The 16,637-nt window shown below is 41.6% G+C and overlaps 2 protein-coding genes across 5 annotated transcripts; one reads left to right on the top strand and one right to left on the bottom strand.

Moving 5' to 3' along the window:
* Positions 1 to 300: 300 nt before the first annotated feature.
* leng9 (leukocyte receptor cluster (LRC) member 9) lies at positions 301 to 7,278 on the bottom strand. Of its 3 annotated transcripts, none has more exons than XM_085365557.1 (8): positions 7,238 to 7,278; positions 6,893 to 7,015; positions 4,603 to 4,696; positions 4,126 to 4,253; positions 3,686 to 4,012; positions 3,416 to 3,599; positions 2,526 to 2,649; positions 301 to 2,445 (listed from the first exon to the last, which is right to left on the bottom strand). In XM_085365557.1, exons 2-8 carry the CDS (start codon positions 7,005 to 7,007, stop codon positions 1,783 to 1,785), a joined length of 1,635 nt encoding a protein of 544 aa, XP_085221683.1. In that variant the 5' UTR covers positions 7,008 to 7,015; positions 7,238 to 7,278; the 3' UTR covers positions 301 to 1,782. The 3 variants fall into 3 exon arrangements, with proteins under 3 accessions (XP_085221683.1, XP_085221684.1, XP_085221682.1); XM_085365558.1 differs by having other exon boundaries at positions 3,416 to 3,596; positions 3,686 to 4,015; XM_085365556.1 differs by having other exon boundaries at positions 3,686 to 4,015.
* Positions 7,279 to 7,555: 277 nt separating this feature from the next.
* Positions 7,556 to 15,843, top strand: flcn (folliculin). Of its 2 annotated transcripts, XM_085365560.1 has the most exons (12): positions 7,556 to 7,792; positions 7,947 to 8,150; positions 8,267 to 8,413; positions 8,510 to 8,731; positions 8,811 to 8,977; positions 9,063 to 9,154; positions 11,952 to 12,115; positions 12,316 to 12,429; positions 12,846 to 12,969; positions 13,083 to 13,208; positions 14,726 to 14,828; positions 15,227 to 15,843. In XM_085365560.1, exons 2-12 carry the CDS (start codon positions 7,947 to 7,949, stop codon positions 15,432 to 15,434), a joined length of 1,671 nt encoding a protein of 556 aa, XP_085221686.1. In that variant the 5' UTR covers positions 7,556 to 7,792; the 3' UTR covers positions 15,435 to 15,843. The 2 variants fall into 2 exon arrangements, with proteins under 2 accessions (XP_085221686.1, XP_085221685.1); XM_085365559.1 differs by having other exon boundaries at positions 8,267 to 8,731.
* The last annotated feature ends 794 nt before the right edge of the window (positions 15,844 to 16,637 follow it).

Genomic DNA, 16,637 nt, shown 5'->3' on the forward strand with positions numbered 1-16,637 from the left:
GGGCAAAGCAGCATGCAATGGATTTGTAGGCAAAACCAGTTTTCAGCGGAGGCTGCAGGACAACATCAACAGTGATTCAGAGACTGGGAGGCAGCGGAGAATGTGCAACAACGTGACACAAGTGATGGGAATGCACGGATGGAGATGTTCAGTTGGGTCGCGGGTGGGGGGGATTGGACTGAGAAAATGCAAATTGACGACATAATGTTGCAGCGAGAACGAGTTAAAAAAAAAAAAAAAAAAAAAAAAAAAAGAGTACGGTGTTGTCTGCCACTGGAGTAAGGGGGGCAGAAGCAGGCGAGCAAAGAGGGAGGGGGCGGCGTTAGTTTTTCTGTGTCACTGAAAAAGAGTGGGGGAAGGGAGATAATGCAAGGGAGGGAGTGCAGACACGATTGAGAGCCAGAGAGCATACTCACTGACTCATATAGTCTATGTATAGTGTTTATGTATCTGGGAGGAAGAAGAAGGGGGAGCAGAAAGGGATGCATGTAAGATTTCAGCTCAGGGAGCGTTTCCACATCCTCGGCACCACAATGAAGGCATTTATAACGGCGCTGGCACATCACCACTCACACGACTTTAAAATAACCAATTCATTATTTAATCCACATGATAATCTAGTGGTCATAATCATTTGTAAAAAGAGTACAAAGGGATCATTCTGTTGGAGCGCAGTCCATGCAACATTCATATAAAACCCATTGTACAAGTCCCTGAATTATGAACAGCAATTATTCAGGCCTATAAAAAGAACACTTTATGTGTCCATAATCAGCTTCAAATTTATTGTCTGTGCAGTAGTAAAACAGTGTAAATTAAGCATGCTTACAGGTCAAAGTTAACCCCAATCATTAGGCCCATCAGATATAAAGTATAACAAGCATTTCTGCACCAAGAAAAACAGATGACCAATTAAAACATTCTTAAAGTTCTTCATAGAAATAAAAACAATATTGATATTATCAAACTCATGGTCCCGAGTCAATTAGACATAAATATTATTGAGCTCCAGCTCATGTTTGCACAAACAGTTCTTCATGGTTTTTACTGTCTCTACATAAAAAAGGCTCTCCAAGCAAAACATTATTTGGCTTATTGATTATTAAACAATTATGGATTCGTTTCTGGATTTTCCCCAAATATGATTAGCTGTAACAAATAAAACATCACAACCACTGAATTCACCAGTGAACCAGAATTTAAGCAGGCTGATGACACTGAGGACACTATAACATGAAAACTGTGCAGTAAAGATCCATGGCTAAAAGAACCGGAGCTAACATTTTTAAAATGGACTGCTGCTCTAAAAACTTCAGCACCTTAAGCAGTTTTTTTTTTAAATTGTGGATTAATTATTTATATGTTGTATTGTAGCCAGGATGTTGTTTTAAGCTTTAGTGATGTTTACAGCCCATCCCCGCCCTTTTCTTTCCTCTATATCTCATCTAGAAATATGAAACATGAGATTTAGTACCTTAACACAGCGGTCCCCAACCCCCGGGCCTCGGACCGGTACCGGTCCGTGAGTCGTTTGGTACCGGGCCGCGAGAGTTGAGGCTCAGGTATGAAATGTATGGTTTTGAGGGTTTTTAATCGGTTTTCAGCGTTATTTTGTTATCGTTTTTATCGTTAACTCGGTTTTCCTGGGTCTTTTCACGTGTGTTATGAATAAATCTTCTTTTTTTCGGTACCGGTACTAGTTTTATTTTGTTGTATTTATCCGCGACACCTTAAAGGCGTGGCTTATTGCACCCAGTAATGTCTGCAAATCAGACTTCTTTATCATCGAAGTGTTACCGTGCACACCCTCTCATAAAAACCGTCTACTTTAGAGCCGCCCATGGCACAAAGGTGTAAGGTGTTAACTGGCAGACGCCCAAAGTTTAAGCCCTTCCCCACCCTCAGGTCCCCCACACCTTCAAATATCCTCTCGGCCTCCCTGTCCAGTACCCTGGCCAGGCTGAGGTGGTAGCGTGGGTTGTAGGAGTCCCTGTGAAGAAAACCCTCTTTCCTGTAGGCCTCCTGCAGACCGCTGTTGAGCTGCTGTAGGTGGAGCTGAGGCTGAGGACTCACGTACAGCACCTTCCCATTGAAATGTTTCAGCTTCACAGGAAAGGTCACAGCTACCGGCGGGTTTCGGTCCAGTTGTGCAAACCGTTGGAGGATCTCCCCAGCAGCCGCCACCTCAGCGGGGCTGTGCAGCACCAGGAGGCACAGGGTGACGTGAAGGCTGGAGGCGGTTTGCCAGTGAGGAGCAGAGGAAGGTATGAGGGAGGTGAGCTCCTTCTGCAACTGCTGGAAACAGGAGAGGATGGCAGGAGTGTTGGCCCGGAAGGTGATGAAGTGTGTGGGTCTCTTCTTAGGGGGGCGACCACCACGCTTCTCTTCTCTCTGCTCCAGAGGTACAGATGGATTCTTGCTAACTTGTTGGGCTGCAGGATAACTCTGTAGTAGAAAGGGAACATTCAAATAACATAACATACAGTGTAAAAGCAAGATTTCACGGTGAGATGTGCTGTACTCACTATACAGTCTTCATGGCCTTCCCAGCTTTCCTCCCATTCTGGCAGAATCTCCCCCTCACCCTCCTCTTTTACACCCGGTGCCTCCTCTTCGGTTGAGGAACTCTGATCTGCTGAAACCTGATGTCTGGAATCAAAGCAGGTGAGCAAAATCAATAAAGAGCCAGCTGTAAACACACATTTTGAAAAATCCATTCTCTAACTTCTAATTGCAAGTTCTTTTCATTCTCTTACAGCTTGTTACATACCTAACATGTGTCACAAAAGCCTGAATGAGGTTGTTATTTGAGGAAGGCAAGCTATAACTGGAGTGCATTTCTCAGCAGGGATAGCTCAGTAGGTAGAGTGGTGGCCCCATGATCGGAAGGTCGGGGGTTCGACTCCACTGAACGGCTACCCTGAGGTACCCCTGAGCAAGGTACCGTCCCTACACACTGCTCCCCGGGCGCTGCATTGGTGGCTGCCCACTGCTTCACTGGGTAAATGGGTTAAATGCAGAGGAACTATTTCCCTATGGGGACTAACACATACACACACACACAGCTTTTCTCTTATTCTCGTCTTCCTGATGCAGAGGTGTGAGTGAAAGAGATGTGGGTGGAGGTCCTCAGACCTCTAGATAGTAACATGCCATTTGAATGCTCCAATCAGAAACGGTCTGATTTAAATTTCTTACTATAATATACCCCCACCCTTATATTCTGCCTCAAATCACTGATGCTGAAGATCCTCAAGCATCTTTCTCATTTTAAGTGTTTTAACATTTAGCACAAAGTGATTTGGGAAAACAATGTGTAGATGCTAACAATGATTTTGGGGGGGGGGGGGGTGGGGGTTCTTTTACTTAAGATCTGTTCTGAGTTATATTTAAACGAGCAACACGAACACCAGACCTATCTGCAGCCTCCTCCACAACACATGGTCCTCGTGACTCCTGTTGTTCCTGAGAAGTGTTTCCTGTACACTCTGGTGGTGGTGGTGGTGCAGACTCAGGGGTGTGAATATTTGTCTCATTCGGCTTCTCTTCCTCTGCAGGTGGCTGCTCGTTAGTTGTTTCAAGCGCTGCTGTATTTTCTTCTAAAACAAAACGTAACATTCAGTCATCTTGCAGAATGCATGTGGTCACATGTAAGGTCTGGCAGCACCAAAGCTGCTTCTCCTACCTCTTACTTCCTCTTCCCCTCCAAAGGGGGGAGCCAGAGATTGACCTGTGGAACCGAAAACTCGGTCAGTCCTGGTGTGGCGGTCCCAGACACGGTGCCCTCTGTAAGTGAAGTACTGGATCCTGTGTCTGGGCAGGGCCAGCTCAACAGTGTAATCACAGTCACATGGGTTGGTCTCCCAGTTGAAGTCACAGAAGGGGCGCTCCAGCACGCCGAGGAATCGATCCACATAGCCCACTACAAATTCTGATGCATCCACCGATGGGTCCCACAGGATCCGGGAGATCACTTCATCTGCTGTGCGCATACGAGGCTTTTTGTTCACCTCTGCTGAAGAGAAACAGTTAAAAAAAAGTGAACGGACAAGTTCCAAGAGTATAAAGCGTAATTGGTCTCATGGAAGTATGATCTCACAGAAAGTTAAATAAATGCGGAGTCACCTCTTCTCTCGTTGTGTTTTGGCTTTGGCACTTTATTCACACTGCCCTTCTTGTTCTTGTGTTTTTCTTCTTCCTGTTTTTCATCCACACCAGGACACAGAGCCCCTGAATCATCCTGTAATGGGTCACTAAGAAAGAGAGCGGCAGTGGAAAAAATGCAGAGACAAGGAGATTGAGACAGAAATGTCATCAGTGAGAGTATTCATCATATCTAGCCAACTGTCCTGCAGATAAAAAAAAAAATGCAGACAAAAGGTCATTCCAAAGATATTTACATCCATGTCTCTCTGTCTCCAAACCAAGCTTCTAACATCTGTGATCTGAAGATAAACAGCAGCTATTCTACAATAATTTCCAAAGTCTTTTGTGTTAATTTTGAAAATAAATCCACAAGATGCCAAGAAATGATCTGGAAAAAACTATAAATCCTCATTTATGCTTCTGATGACTTTTCTGAATAAAGTAAGGAGAGCAAACCTGTGAGCTAAACGGCATCTGAGGCCAAAATGACATTTTCCTATCCGGAAAAACTGGCACACTTTGGCTCCATCCTTGCAACATTCTGCTGACTCTGAAAGACAGGGCACCAGAGGGAGAGACAGAACAAAAGGTTAAAAATAAAAAGAGCCAACGTTTAATAACACTGAACAGAAGTCATGCAGCATTTCATCCTTTCTTCTGCATTCAAACTATGTCAGAAAAAAACAATGTAATGGCAGCAGAGATCAACAGGTTTTGTTTAAAGCAGTCCCAAGGCATGTTACATCTTTTATGGTCACTCGTAATTTTAGGTACCCGTCTTTGCTACAATAAGGCAGTACTCAAAATAATGTTTTTCGCCATTGGACCACTAGAACCGTAGAGCTGACTTTTACCCAGGCCCCTTGTTCATTTTCACAGGCCAAAAAAGTCAATGTGAGAAACTTGTAATCTTCTGCTAAGATTGCTGCATAATTTATTAGCATAACTGACTTAGATTTATGTTATGAATCTTTTTTTTTTTTTTTTTTAAATTGTAGCTGTAAAAAATGCTGTGCCCCTCTTTAGATCTCTAAAAAAAGACAGTGTGGCTGGTGTCAGTCTGCAAGTTCACAAGAATTCTGCCAAATTTGCCACAGAGGTGATGGTATTTTAAAGTTAAAACAAGTGAGTTTCATAAGAAACAACATCACTACCCAAATGTACTTCCTTGCTGACCCTGTGTGACTGGGTCATGGGCTACGCTGAATCCTACAAAAAGTCCAACTTCCAAAAACTGCGAGTTCTAAGATTGTATTTCTTCACATTGATCCCAGCTGTAAAACAGAGGAAATTTACACCCTGTTAGTTTATAGTAGTTTTCACTATCAGTGAAACTATCTTCATCTATTAGACTGTAGTCGCTGTTAAGTTAAAGTGTTCAGCAAAGCGATATGATTGATAAATGAACAATATCAGATCACACATGTGCTACTTATACCATACTTTCAGAAGATGTAGTATGTTTCTACTTAGAACAAAATCCATGAAAAATTTGTAAAATTATGTGGTGTAATTGTAACCATAGAAAACAAATGAGCCACTTTGGCCTCTGGTAAAATTACAAGTTTTAAGTTCATTCTTAAAGTAAAATGGAAGAAAGAAATCTGAGATCCTGATGAAGTACCACAGGGCTTTTACTGTATATGATTATCCTTGCACCACATAATACTGAGCAAGTTCTCTTGGATTTTGTTTTTTCTACTGCTACCACCGATGAGCACCTGTCAGATCAGCCATGAGAGCTGTGCAGTACTTTTCTTTCTGATTTTTGTTCATGTAGATTTTCACCGTTTGCTTCTGCGTGTGTTTACATTTTGGCTGATGCCTTATATGAGCTTCCGCATCAATCTGTGTCACTCACACAGACATCTGGAAAAAGGATTCCTTATCGTCTGTCCATTTATTAGAAAACCCTCTTATCATTCCCGTTACCATGCTGTGTCATAAATAAATGAGTGAGAAAGAGGCATGGAGAAAATGATGTGTACAGTCCATCTCCAGTCCACTTCCACTGAGTATTATCATATGACAGGTGGCAGTGACTCAACTCAGAGGACTCAAATGTCAGCCAAGTATGCTGTACATGACGAAATTGCCTTTACACCCAAATAACACGCATCCTGCAATACTATTTAGAGACAGGAGAAATGGACGTGACTCATGACACAAATACTTTACTTATTAGCTCTGAGTTATTTATTAGAAAGGGAGATGGTTGTCTGGATCAGCCACAAGTTTTGGGAGAGTTTTCAACTCTCTTAAATTGAATGCCTATAAGTAAATGTCTAAGCATAAAATTAAACATTACAACTTTGAAATTCTTTAGTATAAATAAAGTTAATCCACAGATTAGTCCGCTGAGTTCCGAGTGGGAGCAGAAGCGGGCAGATCAGAGTCAGTCAATCCTGAAACATTTCCAGCTAAGCAGAGTGGCCCAGCAGGACGTGAAAAATGTAGGAAACAGTTCAATACAGTACTGGACTCCATCCTTCAGCCCCCCTTCTGATGATAAGAGGATCCGGCCACGCGATTACAAAACTAAGACCTGGCCAGAACTCACACCACAGGCTGAACAATATGATTTATAAGTGGATTACTAGGAAAATAATAAGCTGGTGTAATCATATGAGTCAACCAGCAGGGTTTTACTGTACATGTCTAATAACAAGATGTGTTTCAAACCACCTTAGAAGCTTTCACAGACTCACTTTAGATTACATATAGTAAATGTGCGAAACTGATTTACCTCCTTTGGCTTTTGGGGTGTCTTTGCCACTCTGAGAGTCAGCGGGGACCCCTGCCTGTGGACTCGGTGTGTCAGTCGGGTCGGTGGGGGGAACTCCTGATCCACCTGAAGCCATCCTAAGATCTGAGATTTAAAAGTCAGAAAAATCTGCCGTGTCACTCACTGTGTGCAAGTTATCTCTTTGTTGACTACTTAAGAGTGACACACCTATAAAAATTTCATGTTTTAATGCGGAAGTGACGGATTAACGTTGTACAGTGTTAAAAGAAAAGCTAATAAACCAGCTAGTCTGCTAAGATAGCATAATCAAACCATATATACGCTTATAAATCAACCGGAACATACCTTGTAGTACACAAACCTTCAATGAAAACAGTTCCGACTTTTTTTTTATTGCCCTTTAACCCCATGTTTGTTATACCAGATTGGGTTATGGGTAATGTAGTTCCACTTTTTCGTTTGCCGAGGAATGGCTCGTTTGTCGTACATAAAGTCTGATATTGGAACACAGAAAAGTCGAAAAACTCTTAAATATGTTCGCGTGCTTTCGCGTCACTGGTAAAGCATTAAAGATGTTTTTGATTCGACGGATAAAACTGAGAAAATGAGCAGCAGTTGGCAGCCACGCGTCACTTGTGCCGGAGCGCGTGACTCTGCATCATGTGACGAGGTCTGTTTTTGTTGCCTGCTGACAGCTACACAAAGGACAAAAAAGTGTAGAAAGCCTCAATTAAAATGTTAGGAACGATGGCTTTTTAAAATACAGGCTCGATGAAGATTTGATTTTGTTTCACGGCGCTGTTATTTTTTTAACGGCACGGCTTTTTGAACACTACGTCCAATGAATACCTCTTTGTGAAGTGTCACCAGTCATTTGTTGAACGTGGTTCTGCACTGAAGGTAAGACCGTCTCATACTGCCACTTGTACCCGTATTTTAACCCCAGTGTAATCTGGTAACGTCAGTGATTAACCAGAACTAGATGTAGGTGTCCTGATCTAAATCAGACATCTTTAGCACAGTAAACATATGAAAACTTGTCTTGTTCTTTCAGATGAATGCTCTGGTGGCTCTCTGTCACTTCTGTGAGCTCCATGGCCCTCGAACCCTGTTCTGCACTGAGGCACTACACCCGCCTTCCCCATCCCCTTCATCCCAGGTAGGTGCCCAAATGCCAGGGGACCGAGATGGTGACCGTGATGGTGAAGGTCTAACCATGAAGGCCAACAGCTCAGCCACACAGAAAGAAATGTGTGAGGTGAGTAGAAGGGGCCTGACTGTGACTTTATCAGATGCTTGGATCCCTCGCTTTATTTGTTCCTTCATTAATTTTCAGCCTTAAAGTACTGATTTCCTTTTTTCTTTGTCTCGTAGGGTTGCCGATCCTTGCCTGCATCTCACCCGGGCTTTGTTAGCATTGATGATGAAACAGGCATCCGCTTCCTTAGTCACCAGCACCCCAGACAGCCCCAGCTTTTCAGCGTGGTCCGACAGGCTTGCGTACGCAGTCTCAGCTGTGAGGTAATTAGTGACATGTTTATGTGGGTGTTGTCTGTGGGCTTTAATCGGCTGATTACTGATATACTTCGTTGTGTTTTCTGTTTGTTTTGGTGTCAGGTGTGTCCCGGACGTGAAGGGCCCATTTTTTTTGGAGACGAGCAACATGGATTTGTGTTCTCACACACCTTCTTTATCAAAGACAGTCTCGCTAGAGGCTTCCAGCGTTGGTACAGTATTGTTATGGTAGCCATGGACAGAATCTACCTTATAAACTCCTGGCCTTTCCTGCTGCGTCACCTGAAGCTTACTATACAGAGTCTGCAGAGCACAGCTCTAAAGGTAGAGCACGTATATAAACATAATAAACTCAGCAGACTTATTAGTGCTTCTGATGTCTTTGGACTGTCCTTTCCATTAGGTGTTTGACAATGAACAGGGAGTTTGTCCCCAGCGAGCTGTGAGGATGAACAGTGCATTTTCACCTGCAGTTTTTCCACACCAAAGGAGCGGCAATGCAGCCCGATCGCTGACTTCGCTCACCCAGCATCCTAACCTCTGGGCCAGCCTGCACTCCTCCTTTAGCTGGTGAGTCATTAGGTTCAAAGAAACTGTTCTTCTTTTTCCAGTCAGTCTCTCACCCGGCTAATGAGTGGTCTCACCTCACTTCCAGGTTACTTAAAGCTTGTGGTAGCCGTCTGACGGAGAAGCTCCTGGAAGGAGCCCCCACCGAGGACACTCTGGTGCTCATAGAGAGACAAACGGGTAGATGCATTGACCTCGATTAAGAGGCGTGATATTTATTTATGCATATACAGTTGTGATCAGAAGTTTGTATACACTCATCATGAACATGAATCTCATAGTAATTTTGGGCTTTAAATGATTCGTTTGAACTGTTATTTTTTCCACAGTGGAATGACATCTTTAATGACTTTAAAAAGCAAGAACTGAATGTACAAGATTGAATTTATTTGGGATTTTCTCGAATCCACACAGTGTCAAAAGTATACATACAGACTCAAATATATACATACACTCCCTCTAAAATTTGGTTTAATGTTCCTTAGGAAGTTGCACCTTAATTGCTCAATAAGTATCTGGCATATTTTGGGGGCTGGGTAGTTGACCCATCTTCTTGGCAGAGTTCATTTAGATTTGTTGGTTTGTTGAATCAGCTCAGCTTATAAGCATAGTCCACAGATTTTCTGAGTGAGGTCAGGGCTTTGGGAAGGTCATTTCAGATGCTTAGTGTTAGCCTGCTTTATCCCTTCCAAAACCAGGTTTGATGTGTTTATCCTGTGGGAATACCAACTGTGTGGAGTTAGTCATCCTTCTTCATTATCCTATCCACTTTGTACAACTTATTATTTGACTGTCAGTCAAAAGGTCTTACAGCACAATGCTTGACATTTCAAGGCAGACTTGAGCCTTGGTGCTTCCTGGCTCAAGTCTTCCAGTATCAACTGACGGTGACAGTATGGGTCTTCTTACAGAACCTGGTAAAGTGGTGACATATCTGAATAATTTGTACTTGCGTACAATGGTTTTAACTGATAACCTTCGAATCTGTGTATTTTCTGATCTGTTGGTTAGAATGGATCCAAGAGACCGTCCCAGCTTGTGTAAATCTGCAGTTCTTCTTAGATCTTCCCTGAGTTCCTTTGACTTTCCCATTGTTCTGAGTAGTGGTTCATCCAATGAGTGCTGTCAAACAAATCTCTTTATGCTGGCAACGAGAGAAAATTAATAGGGCTTGGCAAGTAAAGACTTTGTAGAACCTTCAGCGCAACAGTGAATAGCCAAATAAGAATTGGGTGCACCAGTTATAGCCAAACTGGTGCACCCAATTCTTATTTTTTAAAGTCATTAAAGATGTTGGCTGTGCAATTATTCTACCCTGGAACATGAACTGTGTTCCAGTGCAGAAGGATAATCTAACCAGCAAATTCTTGTGGTTCTCTGAGGTCCCACAGGTGGGGCTCAGAAAACCAGTTGAAAAATATGAAGTTGAAAAAAATGCATTTAAAAGGAAAATAGGCGAAAAGGAGATTTCTGATGTAAATTGCTGAAGCTTTTAAACAAAATTCAACGTGCATCTTTTTTTCTTGTTGATGATTGGTTTAAAAAAATGTGCAGTGTCACCTTGACTCAGCTTCTGAAGTGGAACGTGTGTGGAAAAAGTTTAAAAACCACTTCTTTTAGATGTGGTAAGGTTCATTTTATTCCTAAATTAACCTAAACTCATGACAGCATGTCATTAGTTTGAACAACATGCTTATGGTTGTTATCATCTGACTGAGAAAGCTCTGGTGAAAGTGTGAATCACCAGACAAGTCTGTGGAGAGACGCCAGAAAAACAGTGATTCACTAAAGCATCCCAACTTTCCAGAGAGTTTACACAATTCCAGTCAGTATTCAGTAATATCATGTACAAAAAAAGAAACCCAACATTTACAGTGAAACTTTCTCTGACAGTATTAGCTCTGTAATTTTAAATCCTATTCTGGGTCATTTGACCAAGAATCTGTTCATTTATACACCAAATGGACACTCATTACATAGACTTTGCTAGGAGATGGTTGAGTCCTGTTTTACCTTTAGAAGTGCTTTAATTATTTGTGACAAAGATTCATCAAGGTGCTGGAATCATTCCTCAGAGATTTTGGTTCATAATGACATGACAACATCACACAGTATCTTCAGATTTATGACAATGCATTTATAACAATAAGTAAACAATACCGATCTTAGCTGTGGCAATTAAATGGTTCTTTATTGGTACTAAGAATCCAAAAAATGTGGGCCAAACCACAAGCAGCTGCCTGAACTGTTGATTAAAGACAGGATGGATTCATGTTATTTATTCTGACCCTACTATCTGAATATTGCAGCGGAAAGTGAGACTCATCACTAGGCAGTATTTTTCCAAGTTTCCAATTGGAAGTTGTCCAGTTTTGGTGATTCTCCTCTGATGTCAACAAGGCATTTTCACCTAGAGAACTGCTCCTTACTGTATATTTTCTTTTCTCTTTTTTTTTCTTTTTTCTTTACTGGGTATTTTCTTCTTTTTTTTCCATTCTCTGTAAACTCTGTGTGGTTGTGTGGGAACATCAGCAGTTTCTGAACTGCTAAGATCAGGCCACAGCCCACCATGCAACATTGAAAGTCTCATAAATCACCTTTCTTCCCCATTATGATGATCACTTTAAACGTCAGCAGGTCATGTTGACCATGACTACATGAATAAATGAACAGGGTTGCTATCATGTGAGTTGGCCGGATATTTGTGTTATCAAGTAGTTGAAACACTGTACTTAGTAATGTGGTCGCTATGCAGTGCAGGTCATAGGTGTTACTAACAGAGTCTGTTTTTTTTGTTTTGGAAACAGTGGGTAGCTATCCTCATGTGTGCACTATGATGATAGTTGTGTAGGTATGACTCGTGTGGTGTATGAACCGCCGTTTATCACAGTTTCCTACGGAAATTCCCCACATTTGTAATGAACCTTTGCTTGAAAGCATTTGCTTTTTCTGTTTTTTAATGTCATGTGTTTTAAAGAGCAAGAGGAGGAAATGAGCTGCTGGGAGGGAGCAGAAGGAGGTGCTTCAAAGACGCAGAGACACCTGTCAGAGACCGAGCTGGCCCACAACTTCCTGAGCGATGATACAAAACTGGATGAATTACCTGGTCCAAAATTTAGGTCACTGAGGCATTTGAGACAGGTGAACTTAAGCACATTTGTAGTTTGCTAATGTATACCCAACTTAATCATGAACAGCGATAGAAAACTGAGATTGAATAAAGAAAAATACGTGTTTTTACAATCATTTATATGGTAAAGTGATGCATATTGGTTAAAAAAATAGCTCATACACTATGTCTGTGAGCTGTTGCTTGGTAAACATTGTGGTTCGTTCGGCAGGTCCTCGGGGCTCCTGACTTTCGACAGCTAGCCTGGCACGTGCTCATGGGAAATCAGGTCATATGGAGAGGTGCAGATCCAGTTCTCATCCAGTCAGCTTTTACAGTGCTAAAGGTACTCTGCTCCAGTGGTGTGGCCTTTGTAGATAGAGCGTTGTATTATAATATGGGTAAACATGAACTTTTGGGGCAGGGGAGCGCACCTACTATTTGTGTGAGGGTGTAATGCTGTTGTTATTGCACAGTTTTGACCTTTTCTTTTGCGACTACATGCTCTCCTGGGGTTTTCTTTGTGGTTATTTTTCATTTGAATACTTGAAAGATAAATTTTTAATGTTATCAGTATATAATTTTAAGACAAGTTCATACTGTAATGTTTGTGTTACTTTACCACAGTTCTTTAGTAGTTGTCAGAAAAGCATCACTTATAGCATTAATGAGTAAGCAGAGACAGCGAGGCTGTGTGAATGTTAGCCAGATCAAACAGTGTATCATCACGGCCATTAACTCACTTCTCTATTTTCCCATTAGTCTTTGCTCCCGGTAGGCTGTGTGCGCTCCGTGCCATACAGCTCTCAGTACGAGGAGGCCTACAAGTGCAACTTTCTGGGTCTCTGCCCCGATGTGCCTATTCCAGCTCACGTCAGCTCCTCAGGTGCAAGAAGCTCTTTGAGATTTGTAGATCGCTGTGTGAGATTCTCTGTCAAAAACTGTAGATGTGTATTTGCAGATTAAACTGTAATAATTTTGCTTCGATTTGCTCTTCAGAGTTTACAGTGCTCGTGGACGTCACCTCAGAGAGAAGCTGTCACATCCCAGCTGTAAGAGAAGACGACATCAGCTCGCTTTATCAGTTCACCATCACCAGTGCCAACACACAACCTATAGACAGGGGTGAGTACATCAGTCTTGATTTAATTTGCTGCATGTTTGTTGCCTCTGTTAGCGTTACACAATTTACAGTCTGGGAACCCATCGGCTTGTCTGCTGATTAATCCTCTGAGGCCAAAGGTTTTTTTCACGGCTTCCTGTGTAGTCGGCGTTTTTCTGTTCATTGCTTTCTTTCTGTGCTTTTTGCTCATTCTTTACAAAAAGTCAGGTAAATTAAAAGACCGATAATAAAAAGCTTCATTTTCTACGGCAGCCGATGTTTTCAGGTTTCCATCTTGACAAATGCCATCCTTCCTTTGCTCTTCACACAGAAAGCTTACAGCCATGTAACCCCAGCCTGCTCTAGCCTAATTGATCGATACCACATGGACTAAAAGCAGATTACAAATAGACGTCTTTATATGTAGAATCTATTTATAGAGATTACAAATTTACATTTATCATCATCTGACTCTGTATCAGTGAAAAGGACAGATTTTTTCCCCTCCTGATTCATTAACCCTTGTTTAAGTCAGAGCAGCTGTTAAAGTGAAAGTAGAAAAATGCTCAAGCACAGCAAGAGCATTAAGGAATCCATTAAAAAAAATGAAGAATTTGCATCGAAAACAGAAACTAGTTGTTTCCCACAGAATATATATCAGAGAATCCATCTCACACGTCTTCAGACTTTGTGCCAGCAGACAAACCAAACTGGTTCTGGGCAAATCAGAGCTCTGTGATGAACTTAGAGTCAGAAGGTCACGGCTACAGGTGTGTTTTAGGTTTTACAGGTGCACCGAACATCGTTTTTTACAGCAATTCCTACTAATAAATTCCTATTAATTCAGTAAAACGTAAATGAAAAAAGTTCCCATTAATCACTATCTATTATAGAAATTTCTAGCCTTTTTTTCTTAACACTAGATTCCTTTACAAAAATAGGGCCCCATTACTTGATCATGTCATAAAACTTATACCAACATATACCAGGATTAAACGTGAAGTTAAACTTCTTCGCGCTGACAGAGAGGGGAGTTTAAGATCAAAGTAGGCTGTATGTCGCCCGCATTGTGAAACGAGTTTGACACCCCTCCTTTAAAGGGTTCTGACTATATAGGAACACACACACACACAGCAGAATACACAAAAGCAACAAACATACCAGCATACCTGAGAAAGGGTCAAAAACTAAATCCAAATTATAAACTTCAAAGCTACAGAAACCTAAAACATGAGAATGAGTAACCGTTCGAGTAAACAGCAAAACATTTGCTGCGTAGCTGGTTGCAGCGACTGCTTGCAAGCTCATAAAGCTACTCAGACCACGGCCTGTTTTTCCTTTTCGCGCTCTCTGCATCCTGTGGTTCGTCAGTCTGATTTGTTGACGTTTTCTCACAGCAGACGGTTATACACAAATAGTTCAACCAATCACCTACTAAGAGTTTTTAATTTTTTTTGCTTGACTCTTTTTTTTTTTTTTTTTTTCCTCAACTTTCCCACATGGTTCTTCCACTGACTAAATCTTTGTCCTCTTTCTCCAGGTCCAGCATTACTGAACAAGCTGGAGGTCGCTCTGTGCAATGAGAACCTGTCGGTGGATGTTGTGTCTCACTGCCTGCTGTGTTTGAAGGAGGAGTGGATGAAGTGAGTAAAGCTCCTTTATGCCACGTTCCAGATACTTCAGAACTCGGATGTCGGAACAGCGCATTTTACAAAAAGCCAGCAAAAACAGAATTTGTTTAGGTTCTCATTAAGGTAGAGCCATTCAGGGAGAAACAGGGAAAAACACATTAATGGATAGAGCTCGATCACTGCTCACTATTTAATGAGTCAAAAACACACAACACTTGCAGTACAGATTAAAAGTTTATAATTTTACTGTTGTTTACATTCAGTACTGCCATCTTGGATTGCTAACTTAGGATATTTCCCAGTGGGAAGTCTTATTGAGAGGGCGTTCCACACAAAGATTCCCACCGGAAACTTGGTGTTTCCGAATTCTGTCTTCTTCAGTCTTAAGTGTGATCTATTTGTTTTTTCAGTAAAGTCAAAGTGCTGTTCAAGTTCTCCAAAGTGGACGGTCGAGGAAGAGAGGACACGCAGAAGGTTCTGGCACTCCTCGGTGCTACGGGGCCCGGGGAAGAGGACAACGTCAGGCTGCTCAAGTACTGGATGACTGGACTTAGCAAAACATACAAGAGCCATTTAATGACAGCTGTCCGAGGAGGGGAGAGGAGCCCCAGCCAGTGACAAAGAAGAGGAGGAGGAGGAGATTAGGATAAAGAAAGGGGAGCTGAAATGAGGGGAAATGCCATTTCTTTGACGTTCCCCTTGTTTTGTTTTGTTTTCTTTTATTAATTTGTTTAGTTTTGGGGGGTTTTCTTACCCACATTCTTGTCATTTAATGACAGGACTGTGAACGGATGACACAAAGGGTTTCGCTCGTCAATTATGGTTGTTTTCAGTAACTGTTGTGTATCTAACGATGATGATTATCTTGCTCACTAAACAAGTAGAATCAGTTTGGATAATGCATGAGGGCTTTTATTTGTCAAAGGGAACTCTTATAGGAGACCTTTTTATACAGATATGTAAAGCTTAGCTTATTACAAAAAAAGACTTTGCACTTTGTTTACTCCTGCTGATGTTTTAAAATAAAATAAAACCAATGTAAACTTTGAGCCTGACATCCTTTCTCGACCCATGGTTGGCTCCACCTTGTGGTGAATAGAAAGAAAATGGGAGGGAAAGTGAAGCGGAGGTGGAGACCTTTTGTTTCTCCATCACCTCCCACTCGTTTGAAGGTCTTCCTGCGAGCAAGCTTTAAGTGGTGTAAGACAGCACTTTTAAAGAAAAAAATTTTCCCCCAAGTCCTGAAACATACAAAAAGTGTTGCCTAACAAGGACCCGGGACAGATGACCACATCGGCAGGATTTGGGGTTTTTAATGAACCAGTCACTCTGATCTGCTTTTGTTTTTTCCATGCCAGTTATATGAGCCTGTTGATGTGCTGAAGCTCGCAGACTTTACTCAGTAAAATGTGGCTTTATTTAAGTTGGAGGATGTTTTTGAAAAAAAATTTCATGACCCCAAAATTTTAAGTTTCAAACTTGTGTTTTAGTCCTAATTATGAAGGAAAAAAGTGAGTTTGCATATATTGGAGTGACTAGGTTTTTTTTCCTATTTAAAGGAATGCACTTCTTTTGTTTTTATTAAATCTGGATTTCATTTGTTGAGTTAGGCTCCGACATGTGTGGACTTCATCTGCAGCAGCTTCACAAATTTTCTGCGTATTTACTTCCCTCTGAATTTTAAATGCAGTATGAACCAGGAAGACGGCACTCTGACTAGATATTTATATCAATCATTATAAACGTAGCATAAGTAAAGAGGTTTTGATTTAGTCATGCCTTGGGGAATATGGAGCCCTCGCTTGCTGCGGCTGTCTGGTT

The sequence above is a fragment of the Diplotaxodon limnothrissa genome, linkage group LG11 (assembly GCF_057381915.1).
Source record: "Diplotaxodon limnothrissa isolate DT_005_m linkage group LG11, D_limnothrissa_male_GT1.1, whole genome shotgun sequence".
Taxonomy (NCBI): domain Eukaryota; kingdom Metazoa; phylum Chordata; class Actinopteri; order Cichliformes; family Cichlidae; genus Diplotaxodon; species Diplotaxodon limnothrissa.